General features: G+C 53.8%; 3 protein-coding genes across 12 annotated transcripts in view; 1 reads left to right on the forward strand and 2 right to left on the reverse strand.

The window, feature by feature from the left end:
- MMP24 (matrix metallopeptidase 24) overlaps positions 1-4,815 on the forward strand; it is a 33,289-nt gene extending 28,474 nt beyond the window's left edge. For 2 of the 4 annotated variants that reach the window (XM_009216224.4, XM_009216223.4), the window contains one exon: positions 2,103-4,815. In XM_009216224.4, coding sequence (XP_009214488.1) covers positions 2,103-2,440 — 338 coding nt within the window. In that variant the 3' untranslated portion in view covers positions 2,441-4,815. 4 annotated transcript variants of the gene reach the window in all.
- MMP24OS (MMP24 opposite strand) overlaps positions 1-6,268 on the reverse strand; it is a 55,628-nt gene extending 49,360 nt beyond the window's left edge. The window contains exons 1-2 of one of the 4 annotated variants that reach the window (XM_031656707.1): positions 5,769-6,268; positions 4,776-5,659 (exon numbers count right to left, since the gene is read on the reverse strand). In XM_031656707.1, coding sequence (XP_031512567.1) covers positions 5,447-5,659; positions 5,769-6,038 — 483 coding nt within the window. In that variant the 5' untranslated portion in view covers positions 6,039-6,268 and the 3' untranslated portion in view covers positions 4,776-5,446. Of the gene's footprint in view, positions 1-4,775; positions 5,660-5,731 lie in introns of those variants that run through there. The other 3 variants (XM_031656708.1, XR_004179058.1, XR_004179059.1) reach the window with 3 other exon arrangements.
- Positions 6,269-6,379: 111 nt separating this feature from the next.
- On the reverse strand, positions 6,380-12,361 carry EIF6 (eukaryotic translation initiation factor 6). Of its 4 annotated transcripts, XM_003904810.3 has the most exons (7): positions 12,111-12,361; positions 11,768-11,879; positions 11,563-11,648; positions 8,384-8,559; positions 7,684-7,860; positions 7,305-7,486; positions 6,637-6,923 (listed from the first exon to the last, which is right to left on the reverse strand). In XM_003904810.3, the coding sequence occupies exons 2-7, from the start codon at positions 11,872-11,874 to the stop codon at positions 6,914-6,916; spliced, it is 738 nt and encodes a 245-aa protein (XP_003904859.1). In that variant the 5' UTR covers positions 11,875-11,879; positions 12,111-12,361; the 3' UTR covers positions 6,637-6,913. The 4 variants fall into 4 exon arrangements, with proteins under 4 accessions (XP_009214511.1, XP_009214510.1, XP_009214508.1 ...); XM_009216247.4 differs by lacking the exon at positions 7,305-7,486 and having other exon boundaries at positions 6,380-6,923; positions 12,146-12,361; XM_009216246.4 differs by lacking the exon at positions 7,305-7,486 and having other exon boundaries at positions 6,380-6,923; positions 12,083-12,122.
- Between the last annotated feature and the right edge of the window lie 1,084 nt (positions 12,362-13,445).

The raw sequence follows: 13,445 nt of genomic DNA on the forward strand, positions 1-13,445 counted from the left end.
CCACTGCATCAAGAGAGAAACTTTTTATGTTTCCTGAATTCCTCCTAGAAGCCATGCTGGCCACCAGCCCCCACGACTGCCGTCAGACATTCAACCTGTCTCCCCACCAGCACAGGAGCTTCTCAGGAGGAGCGGCCAGCCTGGCCAGATGCAGAGTGGGCCTCCAGGAGTGTTTGTTAAGTAGATCTCCACTGATGTGGTCCAAAACACAGACTCTAGAGCTGGACTGGCTGGGTTCGTAACCACCATAGTACCACTCACTATGAATCTGAGCAAATCTCTAAGAAGTTTTCTGTTTTCTCATTTATAAAATGATGATAATAATGGTACCTACCTTTATATAATGGTTTTGTGAGGATTAAAGAAGATAAATTGTGTAGCATACTTAGAAATAATGCCTAGCACACAATCCATGCTATATGTTTTAGCTGCTATCGTCATCATCATCATCATTATCATCATCTCGTGGGTTTCAGTTTATGTGGATTGAAAAGATTCATTCATTCACTCCATAATAATAGACAGCTTGTGTGGTGGGAGCTGGGGACGTAGCAGTGAACAGGACTTGCATAGGTCCGAGTCTAGGAGCATAAAGCAAGATGGCAACAGATGCTATAAGGGAAAGACACCCAGTACTTTGGGAGGTCGAGGTGGGAGGATCACTTGAGGCCAGGAGGTCGAGACCAGCCTGGGTAACATAGTGAGACTCCATCTCTACAAAAAAAAATACAAAAATTAGCTGGGCATGGTGACATGTGCCTGTAGTCCCAGCTACTTGGGAGGCTGAGGCCAGAGGATTGCTTAAGACCAGGAGTTTGAGGCTACAGTGAGTTATGACTGCGCCACTTGTACTCCAGCCTAGGTGATGGAATGAGACCTTGTCTTAAAAAAAAAAAAAAAAAAAGAAAAGAAAAGAAAAAAAGGAAATAAATCTGGGAGAGAGCAATGAACTAGAGGGGGCCATGTTAGAGATGGCTGGGAAGGGCTCTCCGACAAGGCTTCACTGATAAGAAAGCCAATGGCCAGGCCGGGCGCGGTGGCTCACGCCTGTAATCCCAGCACTTTGGGAGGCCAAGGCGGGTGGATCACGAGGTCAGGAGATCGAGACCATCCTGACTAACATGGCGAAACCCTGTCTTTACTAAAAATACAAAAAATTAGCCAGGCGTGGTGGCGGGCGCCTGTAGTCCCAGCTACTCGGGAGGCTGAGGCAGGAGAATGGTGTGAACCTGGAAGGCAGAGCTTGCAGTGAGCCGAGACTGTGCCACTGCAACTCCAGCCCGGGCGACAGAGCAAGACTCCGTCTCAAAAAAAAAAAAAAAAGAAAGAAAGCCATTGGCCACAGCTGCTATTTGTTGGCTGTCTTGTATACCTGATGCTTTACACACAAGATCTCCCTTTTTGGGGAGCCTCAGAGACAGGTGACATCAAGGACCTAGACCAATGAAAGCCCTAGCCATGGTGGGGAGCCAGCCAATGAGGACGGCCTGAGCAAGCTGCTTTGCCCGCTGGCTGAGCTGCTTAGGCTGTTGCTGGAGCCCTGGGGTGGTTGCCCAGGGAGTGATTGGCAAGACTGCCCAGCCTCTCCCCAAGAAGGCTCCCAAAGACCCTGCATCTGTGTTGTGGAGTGATGTGTGCCAAGCAAAAAAAAACCCGTAATTGCAGAGAGGTAGTGTCTTGCTGTCAACACAAGGCGAAATCTTACTCCTTGCCTCCCTTGGCTCAAGCAGGAGCCAGGCTGAGGCTTAATGGAACCCACATGTGGGGCAAGGGGGACCTGTGGGCACAGTGTGACAGAGCTGTGACCCAGGCAGCGTGCAAGGGGTCCTGTCTGGGCGGCACAAAGTGAACCATGTCCCAATTCTCCCTGAAGCCCCTCTGGTTTCCTAGCAGCCGTAGAATGACAGGCAGACCACTCCAGGTCCCAGGCGCTCCCCTCTGCAGCTTCTTACTCCATGACTCAGCCAAGCACTACACCCCAAACCACCAGGTGTCCCCACCTTGCCTCCCACGCCACAGCGCCTGTGCCCTTCCTCTCACACTGCCCCAAAGCAGGTGCCGGAAGTGTCTGGGAGTGGTGATGCTGGGCTGTATTTCTGCAGATTACACCTACTTCTACAAGGGCCGGGACTACTGGAAATTTGACAACCAGAAACTGAGCGTGGAGCCAGGCTACCCACGCAACATCCTGCGTGACTGGATGGGCTGCAACCAGAAAGAGGTGGAGCGGCGGAAGGAACGGCGGCTGCCCCAGGACGACGTGGACATCATGGTGACCATCAACGATGTGCCGGGCTCTGTGAACGCTGTGGCCGTGGTCATCCCCTGTATCCTGTCCCTCTGCATCCTGGTGCTGGTCTACACCATCTTCCAGTTCAAGAACAAGACAGGCCCTCAGCCTGTCACCTACTATAAGCGGCCAGTCCAGGAGTGGGTGTGAGCAGCCCAGAGCCCTCTCTGTCCACTCGGTCTGGCCAGCCAGGCCCTTCCTCACCAGGGTCTGAGGGGCAGCGCTGGCCACTGCTCACCAGGGCCAGCAGGGCCCTAGGCTGGGGTCGTACAGCTGAAGTGGTGGGTGCATTTGGCCTAGGCTGAGCGTGGGGCAGGGAATTATGGGGGCTGTGCCCCAGGGTGGGTGTCTGGCACCCAGCTGCCAGCCTTCTGTCCTGGGCAAACTACTCCCTACTTAAGGGAATAGGCCAGGCTCCATCCGGAGGCAGGGACCATGCCAGGAGGAGCCCCTGTGGTCACAGCATCCTGTGGTGTCCATGAGGTACCACAGCTCCACTCCTGGCTGGAACCCAGCACCCTCTGTGGGAAGCCAGCACTAGCTCTCATCCCCCATCCAGGAGATGCCACCAGTCCTGGTCCCCTTTTGCCAACACCTGCTGGTCAGATGTCCCCCTACCCCCACCCCACTGTCCTCCAAGGCTACAGGACCCCTGCTTCTGACACAGTGGGCAACAAGCCTGGGTTTCCCTGCTGGCAGACAGCAGATCCCTCAGGAAACCTGCTCCACTTGTCAGGGTCTCTTCAGAGACCCAGGATTTAGGGTCACATGCTGCAGGCAGGGCTGTGGCCCGGCTGGGTCTGACAAGGACCCACCTGTCACATCGTGAGTATTTAAATGTCCTGTCACTACTGTTTAAAGTCCATTTTGCAAAGGCTGCTTGAGGCTTTAGGTGAACTAGAGGTGACTGTCTTGGTGATGAGGCCAGCAGAGCGGCCCTCCCCCAGGCGACAAGGACCAAGGTGCTGCTAAGGCCACTCTAGCGCCCAGACACCCCAGTAGCTGAGCCCTGCTCCTATGGCTACAGAGCTGGGGCAGAAGCTGACCCCATTTCTGGAGGCAGATCCGAGTTTGTGACCGTCCTCCACTCCCCTCTATTGTCCCTGTCCCCAGCTTTGCTCCAGCCTGTCACTTGCGGCCTGGGGCTCAGCCTGACTAGTTAGGTGAGACAGAGATGGCTGCAGGGCCAACATGGCAGAGCCTGGGAGTCCTTCGGAAAGGGACAGGGTATCTGAAGTGCTCAGTGCCTCCACTCCCAGCTACCCCAAGGCCGACTCAATCTCTCGGCTGGAAGCAGTGTTTTCCCAGAGCTTGGCCCTTGCTGACCTTGCTCACTGGGCCCATCTTCCCACGCTGCTCTTAGAAGGGCAACCCTACCAGTAGCAGCCCCAAGCCAAGGGGGCTCCCTTTTTGACCTTCACTGGCCCGCCCTTTACTGTCTCTGGCAGGAGTTCCTAGGGCTTGGCCTGCCTTGCTCCAGTATAGCAGAGGCAGCCCTGCTTGTCACTGAGGAGTCCTAGACAAGGCCAATGGGTTCAGTGATGCCCACTGGCTCTCTGCCAAAGCCAAAAAGAGGTGTCAGGCAGTCTCCAGCGTGCTAGCCGGGTCTTGGATGCCACCCCTGCTCACTGAGCCTGCATGGGCCTTGCCCCCGACCCTGTGGTCTCTGAGATTGGGGTCGGCTTACCCTGTAGCACAGACAGGGACTCCTGCTGCCCTGGGAGCTATCTCAAGCAAAATCTCTTGTCCCAGGGGCGCCCATGTGGGTCCGCTGTGTCCCCTGTCATCATCCTTGTTTTTTCTCATTTTGGCCAAGGGCAGGCTCCCTGGGACAGGCAGGGAACAACTGCAGATATATTAGTGATTCATAGGTTTGTACAGTGTTTTATACTTTGCAAAGCACTTTATTAGCTCACACCTGTCCACTCACATGAAACTCGTGTAGGCCCTGGGAGGCCGAAGGTAACTCTCACCGCGTGCTCAGATGAAGCACAAAGAGGTTGTTACTTGCCCGGGCCATCCAGTGGGCCGGCTGTCTTATGTCCCCATCTGTGGACCCCTCTAGGGTCTGAGATGAGATGAGAAGTGTCTCCTGTATCCACCTCTTCCTGGCCTCCCTTCCCCCACTTCCTGGTCCCTGTCCACTCCTCAGGTTGGTGCTCTCACTTCTTGAAAGCTCTAGGCACCCCCGCCTCCCGCCAGGCTCCCTGTTGGCTCCTGGCAGGCCAGCTGAGAATGAGCAGGAGATGGAGGCAGGCAGCCCAGGCTGCAGAGGTGAGGGATATGGGGCCAGGCCCAGAGGCCTCAGCCTAGAGGCTTCCAATCTCAGATTCTCCTGCCTGTGGTCATCTGTTTGTCCATCACCCCAGGACAGGGCAGACGGAGGGGCAAAGCACTGGGGGCCCCAGAGCCTAGCTTCCCCTCAGCCTGGGGGACATCACAGCATTTCAGTGTCAGTCACATTTTAAACTGATCAGCCTTTGTATAATGTTTTTTAAATCATTTATAAATAAAACAGAAATACAGAGTGTGTCATTTCCCTGGGATGAGGGAACAAAGATCAGGTTCCAAAAGTAATCTTAAGCTCCGGGAGGAGAACCGGGGTCCTCTGGGGTGTCTGGGAGCTGCCTCACGCATCTGGTCTGCCAGATGCGTCCTGTGGATCCAGGATGGGGAGCAGCCCCCCTCAGGAGTATGGGGAGGGTCACTGTGGCAAGGGCTTCTCCAAAGTCAAGGCCCCTGGTGCCATGACCTGAGACACATAGTCAAGAGCACGGCTATCAGCAATTAAGATATTAATAAAAGGCAGACGAAGTCAGGAGGTCAGCAGCTTTACGGGCTTATCAGGAGGCCTGCCCTGCCTCTGGAAGCCAGCGACAGAGAGGGATGCCCCCGACCCAGCCAGCCGGAGAAAGGGATGGGGTGAACACGAAGATCTAAGCTGGGTCTGGGTGCAGGCTGGGCTGTAGGCCGCGAAGGCGGCCCGGCCGGGACTTCTTTCCAGTCCTCGGCGACCTCTTCGAATTCTCTGCTGTCTCTGGGGAGCCTCGGGTGGAAGGGGGTGTAAGAGACGCAGGGACGTGGGGAGAGGAGACAAGGCAAGCAAGAACCACAGGGGACGGCGGACAGACGGGCGGCATCCTCCGGAAGACGCCGTCAGTACCAGGAAGTGCAGGCGATGAGGAAGCGCACGTCGTCCAGCGGCCCCCAAGGGCTGGGCTCGGGCTCCGGATGGGGCTGAGGCCGGGGCTGTTCCGGGCCCTCCGGCGCCGCAGGCTGAGGCTGAGGCTGGGGCTGGGGCTGGGGCTGGGGCTGGGGCTGCGCAGGCTCCGGGGCGCCGCGGCCGCCGCTTAGCTGAGCCCCCATGGTCTGCAAGAAAAGCCCTTTAGGTCTGGGTCGCCGGCACCCCCCGCTAGGGCCTCGCCCCAGCCCTGCGCTCACCTCGCACAGCCACACCCGCTGGTCTCCCGGAACCCACCTCAGCGTCGGGAGGAGCTGGCGCCGTGACGCCACCGCGCGCCGACCTCGCCCTCAGTGCGTTTGAGCGCAAAAGACCGACTCGACCCCGGGCTCCGGGGCGGGACTCCGCGAACGTCCCCGGCCAATCCCGCCCTAGCGCCTCTAGGCCCCGCCCCGCGCAGGGGGAGGGACTGCGCCCCAGAAGCCTCCAAGGCGCCCAGGCCGGGAGGACGCTGGGAACCCGCTGCCCCGCCCCAGGCCCACCCAGGCAAGGACCTGCAACCTCCATCCACTTTAGTCAAAGACTGCCCTGAAGCCAGATGCCCCAGAGCTCTTACGGGGCCCTCACCTGGCTCAGGGGAAAATCGGAACAGACTTTCAAGGCCAGAGAAGATGGGGCAGAAGTCCGGTGAAAACTGTGAGAACTAGATCGGGCGCGGTGGCTCATGCCTGTAATCCCAACACTTTGGGAGGCCGAGGCGGTGGGTCACTTTGAGCTCAGGAGTATCAGACCAGCCTGGGCAACATAGTGAGACTTCATTTCTACAAAAAAACAAAAACAAAACAAAACAAACAAAAAAACCAAAAACAAAAAACAAGGCGGGAGGATCGCTTGAGCCATCATTGCATCACAACACTCCTGCCTGAATGACAGGCAGAGACTACCTCAAAAAGAAAAAAGGAGAACTGTAGTGGACAGAGTTTCTTGCCCCAGGATGAAACCTCCAATCTTGATGGTGGTGGAAAAGGGAATGGTGTGTGTGGAGGTAGTGAACTAGATTGGGTGTGTGTTGTGTCCATCCCACCCTATCTTCCCAGAATGCTGGAACAACTGGAGAGTGTGGGGATTGTACACAGGCTGAGGGCCCCAAACATCACATTCAGAATGGCCTGGAGGGAACTGCACTTTAATGGGGTGGCACAGGACAGCAGAACCCTCAGCCAGTAGCCACAGGGCCTGCCAGCTAGCACAACAGAGCAGGTTTCTGCAGTAATGATAGATCCAGGAGATAAGCACAGGTGGAAAAGGGTTGGGTGCCCAGCCACTCAGTCCCAGTGAGCTCTCTGCCACCTCCCTGCCAGCATCCGGTGCAGATTGGGCGGAGTGCAAAGAAGGTGCCATAGTCCAGAGCCAGGAGCCCATGGAACAACTTGGAAGGTGACTCAGGTGAGGCTGAAGAGAAAGGAAAGCTCACGGTCAGTAGCTGTTTCACAGAACCCACCTCACTCTCAAGGTGCCTGCCTCAGCCCTCACCCCCAGACCAGCTCTGAAAAGCTGCTCAAGCAGCTACTGGTCTAGTATCCTAGCCCTGAAAAGCCACAAAGACGAGGATTAGCAGTTGCTCAATAAATATGTTTTGAATATCATGGTGAATTGAAAAAAAAAAAATGTGCTGGCTCTATCTACTCAGCAGTGTGCAGATATGCTCTCACACTCGAGAAGCTATCAGAACAAACTGGTAGGCTCTCATTCTAGATGACATCTTTTCCCCATACTCTAAAAATGCAAGTTAACCCCCAACCCTGAGCAGAAGGAAGGAGAGACCCCAGGTACCTATCAATGAGGGAATCCCGCATGCTGGTGGCAATGGTGCTAGGCTGGGCTTCATTCAGCTTGAAGACACTCTCCACCACTGACAGCTCTGTGCTGGTTGTGTCCAGGCCACAGAAGGCACACCAGTCATTCACCACCATCCCAGCAGCAATCACCTCACTGCCTCGGTTCACAGTCCCCGCCTGCCAAGGGATGGGCTCAATGTGAGTCACGGCACCAAAGTCTCTCCCTCCTCAATGAGGACTCTCCCCATACCCTGCTCCTCCCTGACCTGCAGCCCCAGTCTCAAACTGCAGCAGGTAATGACCCAGACTCCCAAACACTGGGTGAAAGGATCTGCCTCAGCAGGAGGCGGGGTTCAGAGGACAGGAATGCTTACCACAAGGGGGACCTGAAGAAGAGAGGACAGCTCATCCTGGTCTTCGATTGAAGTCTTGGGATGCACCAGCCCTCCCTGATTGCTGAAGACACAGTAACTTCCTACTAGCACCTGGTCGGCCACTGTCTGTCTGAAGACTTCCACCTTGAGCACATCTGCCAGAATTTCTTCTGTCTCCTATCAGTCAAAGGTATTGTGTTCAGGGCCCACTTACAGCCCCAGAACCAGGGTTCTCCATGCCCAGAAGCACCCTGGCCTTGGCTCCCTGAGCCCCTTATTTCTCCTATGTACCTCATATGAAAGCCTCACCCAGAGAAAGGAGGAAGTACAGCTTAGAGCAGAGTCAAAGCCAGCTGTGAAGCCCCTAAAATTCATGCATGCCCTGAACAGCTGGAGGCTGGTCTCGATGTCACTGTTTTCCCCTCTCACCCACACTCAGAAGTTCAACAGTCGATCACCTATCCTGGCCCAGGCTGCAGGACTGAATGGTTCAATCCTGAAGGATTCATACCCTCCCCAGCTTCTTTCTGACACTTGGTAAGGCCTCTGTTATCACTATTCCAATGAATACCTGAAACTCAAGGGCCCATACAGAAAAACCACAGGAGAGACCCCTAATTCTTGCCTGTTAGGAAAGAACAGTGGCTAACCACTGACAGGGATGGCCCTGTGACTCTTGGGGCAAGTTGGGCTGCCTCACCCTGTCCAAGTCTGGGTGGACCAAGGCCACGTAGTCATTGCAGGTGGTGACATTGCCCAAGGCTGAGAGCCGCTCCTCCACCCGCCGAATTTGCACTGTATCTGGGAGGCTGTTGCGAATGTGTTGCAGCTCCTGGTCAGTGGTATTGTTGGGCACCAGGAGACCATGCCTGTTCCCTGGAGAAACCCAAATTAGAGGGTGAGACAAAGGTGAACCATGAATACACAAGATGCCTGCTGAGCCCTAGCGGCTGAGGATACCACCCAGCCCAGCCCAATCAGCTTTCCCAGGAAAGCTTTAGGCCCAGAGCCCAGCCCTCCAACCCACTGATCTGGACAACACCCAGGGCAGGCCAGAGACCACCCAGGAATCTCAATAAATCCCGCCTACTTCACCATCATCAACTGGAGGGGAGTTGAACTAACAGGAAGAGCTCCTGGCATTACTTGTATATTTTGCTACTTAAAAACTGAGCTAATGCTACACACATAGCAGAATGGCTAGATTATTATTATTTTGTTGAGACAGTCTCACTCTGTCACCCGGGCTGGATACAGTGGTGCGATCTCGGCTCACCGCAACTTCCGCATCCTGGGTTCAGGTGATTCTCTTGCTTCAGCCTCCTGAATAGTTGGAATTACAAGTGCATGCCACCACACCTGGCTACTTTTTTGTGTTTTTGTAGAGACGAGGTTTCACTATGTTAGCCAGGCTGGTCTCAAACTCCTACCCTCAGGTGATCCGCCCACCTCGACCTCCCAAAGTGCTAGGATTACAGATGTGAGCCACCGCCCCCAACCAGAATGACTAAAATTTTTACAAGTCATCAATTCCAAGTGTTGGCAAAGATATATGGAGCAACTGAACTCTCATACTGAGACAGGAGTGTAAGTTCGTCAACCACTTCAGATAATTATCTGGCATCACCTGCAACTACTACTAGTCACATAACCTGTGACTCTGCCATGCCACTCTTAGGTATAATATACCCAGTAGAAATATGTAGATGCGTTCACTAAAAAAACATAGCAGCACCTTTTTTTTTTTTTTTGAGATGGAATCTCGCTCTGCACCAGGCTGGAGTGCAGTGGCGCGATCTTGGCTCACTGCAAGTTCTGCCTCCCAGGTTCATGTCATTCTCCTGCCTCAGCCTCCTGAGTAGCTAGGACTACAGGCACCCGCCACCACACCCGGCTAATTTTTTTGTATTTTTAGTACAGACAGGGTTTCACTGTGTTAGCCAGGATAGTCTCAATCTCCTGACCTCATGATCCGCTGGCCTTGGCCTCCCAAAGTGTTGGGATTACAGGCGTGAGCCACCGCGCCCGGCCATTAGCACTATTCCTAATAGACCAAAGTGAAAACTGCCCAAATGCACTGTCAATGGAATGGATGAATACGCTGTGATATACTTACACAAAACACACCACACAGCAACAAGAATGAACAATCTACAAATATACACCAATGAATTTCTGAATTTCAGGTCACTCCCATCATAAAATACACAAGGACTAAGCTAAAATCTCCCTTGTTGTCAGAACTTGCTTCAAGTCCTAAGGTCATGGTTAGAGATCAGAGTACTTTAACTGAATAGGAAAAAATAGGAAAATACTTTGAGGTCACTAAGCTTAAATTTTTTTGGTTTTTTTTTTTTTTGAGACAGAGTTTCGCTCGTATTGCCCAGGCTGAAATGCAATGGCACAATCTCGGCTCACCACAACCTGCACCTCCCGAGTTCAAGCAATTCTCCCGCCTCAGCCTCCCAAGTAGCTAGGATTACAGGTATGCACCACCACACCCAGCTATTTTTTGTATTTTTAGTAGAGATGGGGTTTCTCCATGTTGGTCAGGTTGGTCTCAAACTGCTGACCTCAGGTGATCCACCTGCCTCGGCCTCCCAAACGGCCTTAAGATTTTTAAAAATTAAAGTAAAAGTAAAAAAAAATAAATAAACAGACTTCTAAAAGTGACCTCAATGAGCAGAATTAAGAAACAACAGGCAGCAGTAATGGAAGACAGATCCAGCTTAAAGAAAGGACCAGCTGGGCGCGGTGGCGCATGCCTGTAATCCCAGCACTTTGGGAGGCCGAGGTGGGAGGATCACCTGAGGTCAGGAGTTCAAGATCAGCCTGGCCAACATGGTGAAACTCTATCTCTACTAAAAACACAAAAAAATTAGCCAGGTGTGGTGGGGTGCGCCTGTAATCCCAGTTACTTAGGAGGCTGAGGCAGGAGAATCACTTGAACGGAGTGTTGCAGTGAGCCAAGATCGTGCCATTGCACTCCAGCCCGGGCAACAAGAGTGAAAACCCCGTCTCAAAAAAATAATAATAAAAAGAGAGGACCAACGACCAGAATTAACAGTGCTGACAGGTAGGAAGGTAGGGTAGAGATGTGGTAAAGGGAATTTAAGATTTCAACAAAACTGAGCAGGATGACCGCAAATCTTAGCTAATCTTTAGAGAGACAGAAATGAATGCTTACAAAGAGAAAGCACCTTGCTCACAGTCAGTGACAGGGAGAGATGAGATACAAATCCTCGGCTGGGTACAGTGGCTCTCGCCTGTAATCCCTACACTTTAAGAGACCAAGGTAAGAAGATCACTTGAGCCCAGGAGGTCAAGGCCAGGCTGGGCAACACAGGGAGGCCACGTCTCTACTAAAAATCTAAAAAATTAGCCAGGTGTGGCAGCACGTGCCTGTGGCCCTAGCTACTTGGTAGGCTGAGTTGGGAGGATCACTTGAGCCTAGATCTTGCCACTGCACTCCAGCCTGGGCGAAAGAGCAAAAATCTTGTCTAAAAAAAAAAAAAAAAAAAAAAGATAAAAATCCTCCTCCACACTAAGAACTAGGTGTGGAATTTAGTGAGTCACTTAGGACAAGTCTCAGCTTCCTCATCAGTCAAGCTAGGCCAGTAATTCCTACCTTTCAGTGTCTTTGTGAAGAAGGAATGAGAACAGGAGTGAAAGCACTTTACGTTGTTATTACTATTATCCAGCAGCCTTTGCTAGAAGGTTGCCCCCCATCTCCTGACACTTGGCCTGAGAGATTCTACAGTGCCCAGAGATAATAGAGAATACCCTGGGAATCCCTAGGTCACTCCGAGTTCCCTCCGGGGGTGTAATTAATGGTGCTTGGAGACCACTCCCTCCCTTGGCGTCCTCCACCTGCCTTACCCACACACATGCGCCCGATGATGCGGCAGCCGGCGATAGACGCGTGCACCACGGGGATGGTATCGGAGAGCTCGCCCTCGAACACACTGTAGGGACATGGACTCGATGGTCGCGGGACAGAGGGGCCGACACCCTCACCCTGCCGGAGCTCTTGACTCCTGCGCACCCTTCCCCGCCACCGCGAGCCCTGGGGCTCCCGCCGCACCTGTAAAAGTTCTCTGAACCTCCAATCGCCACCAGACAGTAGGTGTTGGTGAGCTTGGCAAAGCAGCCGATCTCACAGTTGTTCTCGAAAGACGCTCGGACCGCCATGAGGCCTAGGGGCGGCGGAGCCGGGAGTTCAAGGCCAGCGGATCGTTTCCCAAGTATCCCGGCCTCCGCCCCTCAGGCCCCGCCGCGACCCCGCCCCTCTCGGCCTCCCGGCCCCTCCGCCCTCGGGTCCCGCCCACTGGGCCCCCACCAGACCCTCCGGCCCTGAATCCTCCGGCCCCACCCCTCCCGACCCAGGACCGGAGCTGACCCTCCCAGACTCCCTCACACCAGCTCACCAACTATCCACAAGCTCCGCACGCGGCGACTGTACCTTGGACTCTCTAAAAAGGTTTCCGTTTCCACTTCCGCCCAGGGAGACTTCCGGGAGAGCCTGGCACGCCCCGCCACGCATCCAGCCCCTCTACCTTCGGCCTCCGGGGGACTCTATGGTCGCGAGAAGTCTGGGCGCGACCCCGCCTGGCCCCATCCCCAGCCTGCTCGCGCTCATTCATTCATTATTCATTCAGAAGCTTTTTAGGAGCTGTCATCGACCTAGACCTCCGGCTGGTCGGATGTGAGGCATGAGGGAGAGGAGGGGCCAGGAGTGTCTCGCAGAAGAAGGGTTGATGATGGAGGTATTGATCGAAATGAAGCCGGAGGAAGGGCAGGTTTGGGGAAAGTGATGAGTCCAGCTATGCCTTGAGGGACAGAAGTCCGTGTCTGGAATCCAGCAGGGGAGTGGAGAGCTGAGGAAAGAGATGAGGGGCTGAAGACTAGAAGAGACTACACATGGAGAGAGTTCCAGAAGGGAGAAGTGCGGCCAGACCGAGGCTGGAGAAGGAGGCGCAGCCAAAGAGGGAAAGGCCGCCAAGCTGCAGGTGCTGGAGAGAGGGGAGGACTGAGGAAGAAGGGGCTCAGGAAAAGGCTGGAAAGGGGTCCAGAGTGGGCAAGGATGTAGATGCTGGTTGGCTTCCACGATGTGCCTCTCGCATGGGCTCTGTCACTCACTCAACAGCCAACTTCTGTCCCCGGGATAGTGATGGGGGCCAAGGGCCCTGCTGCACACTTGGACAGGATGAGCTTGGCCCATATTTTGTAGAATCTGCAAAAGCCCTAGGTTCTCTCAAAATGTCACAGTGGTAGCTTGGAGCCCCGGACTCCCCCAATTCCTCCTTAGGCATTCACCCTCCTCCAGGGGGCTCCCCATAATTGGCCTGAATGGTGCCCTTCCCATTCCCCTAACGTGCCCCTCCCATAACTCCTCAAAGTTCAGGATACACCAGGCACTGTGGGTTATAATAAAGTCTGCCTTTATTAATGTGTATCATGTTTACTGTCCCGGGCAAGTGGTGAGTTCAGGAAAATGGCCCACAACCTGTCACAGCCTGTACTTCAAGAGACATTCAGCAAGATGATGACAATGATGACGATGATGATGATGATGATGATGATGACGATGATGATGATGATGATGATGACAATGACGATGATGATGATGATGATGATGATGACGATGATGATGATGATGATGATGATGATGATGATGACGATGATGATGGTGATGATGATGATGATGATGACGATGATGATGATGATGATGATGACGATGATGATGATGATGATGATGATGA

This window comes from Papio anubis, chromosome 16 (assembly GCF_008728515.1).
Source record: "Papio anubis isolate 15944 chromosome 16, Panubis1.0, whole genome shotgun sequence".
Lineage (NCBI taxonomy): Eukaryota > Metazoa > Chordata > Mammalia > Primates > Cercopithecidae > Papio > Papio anubis.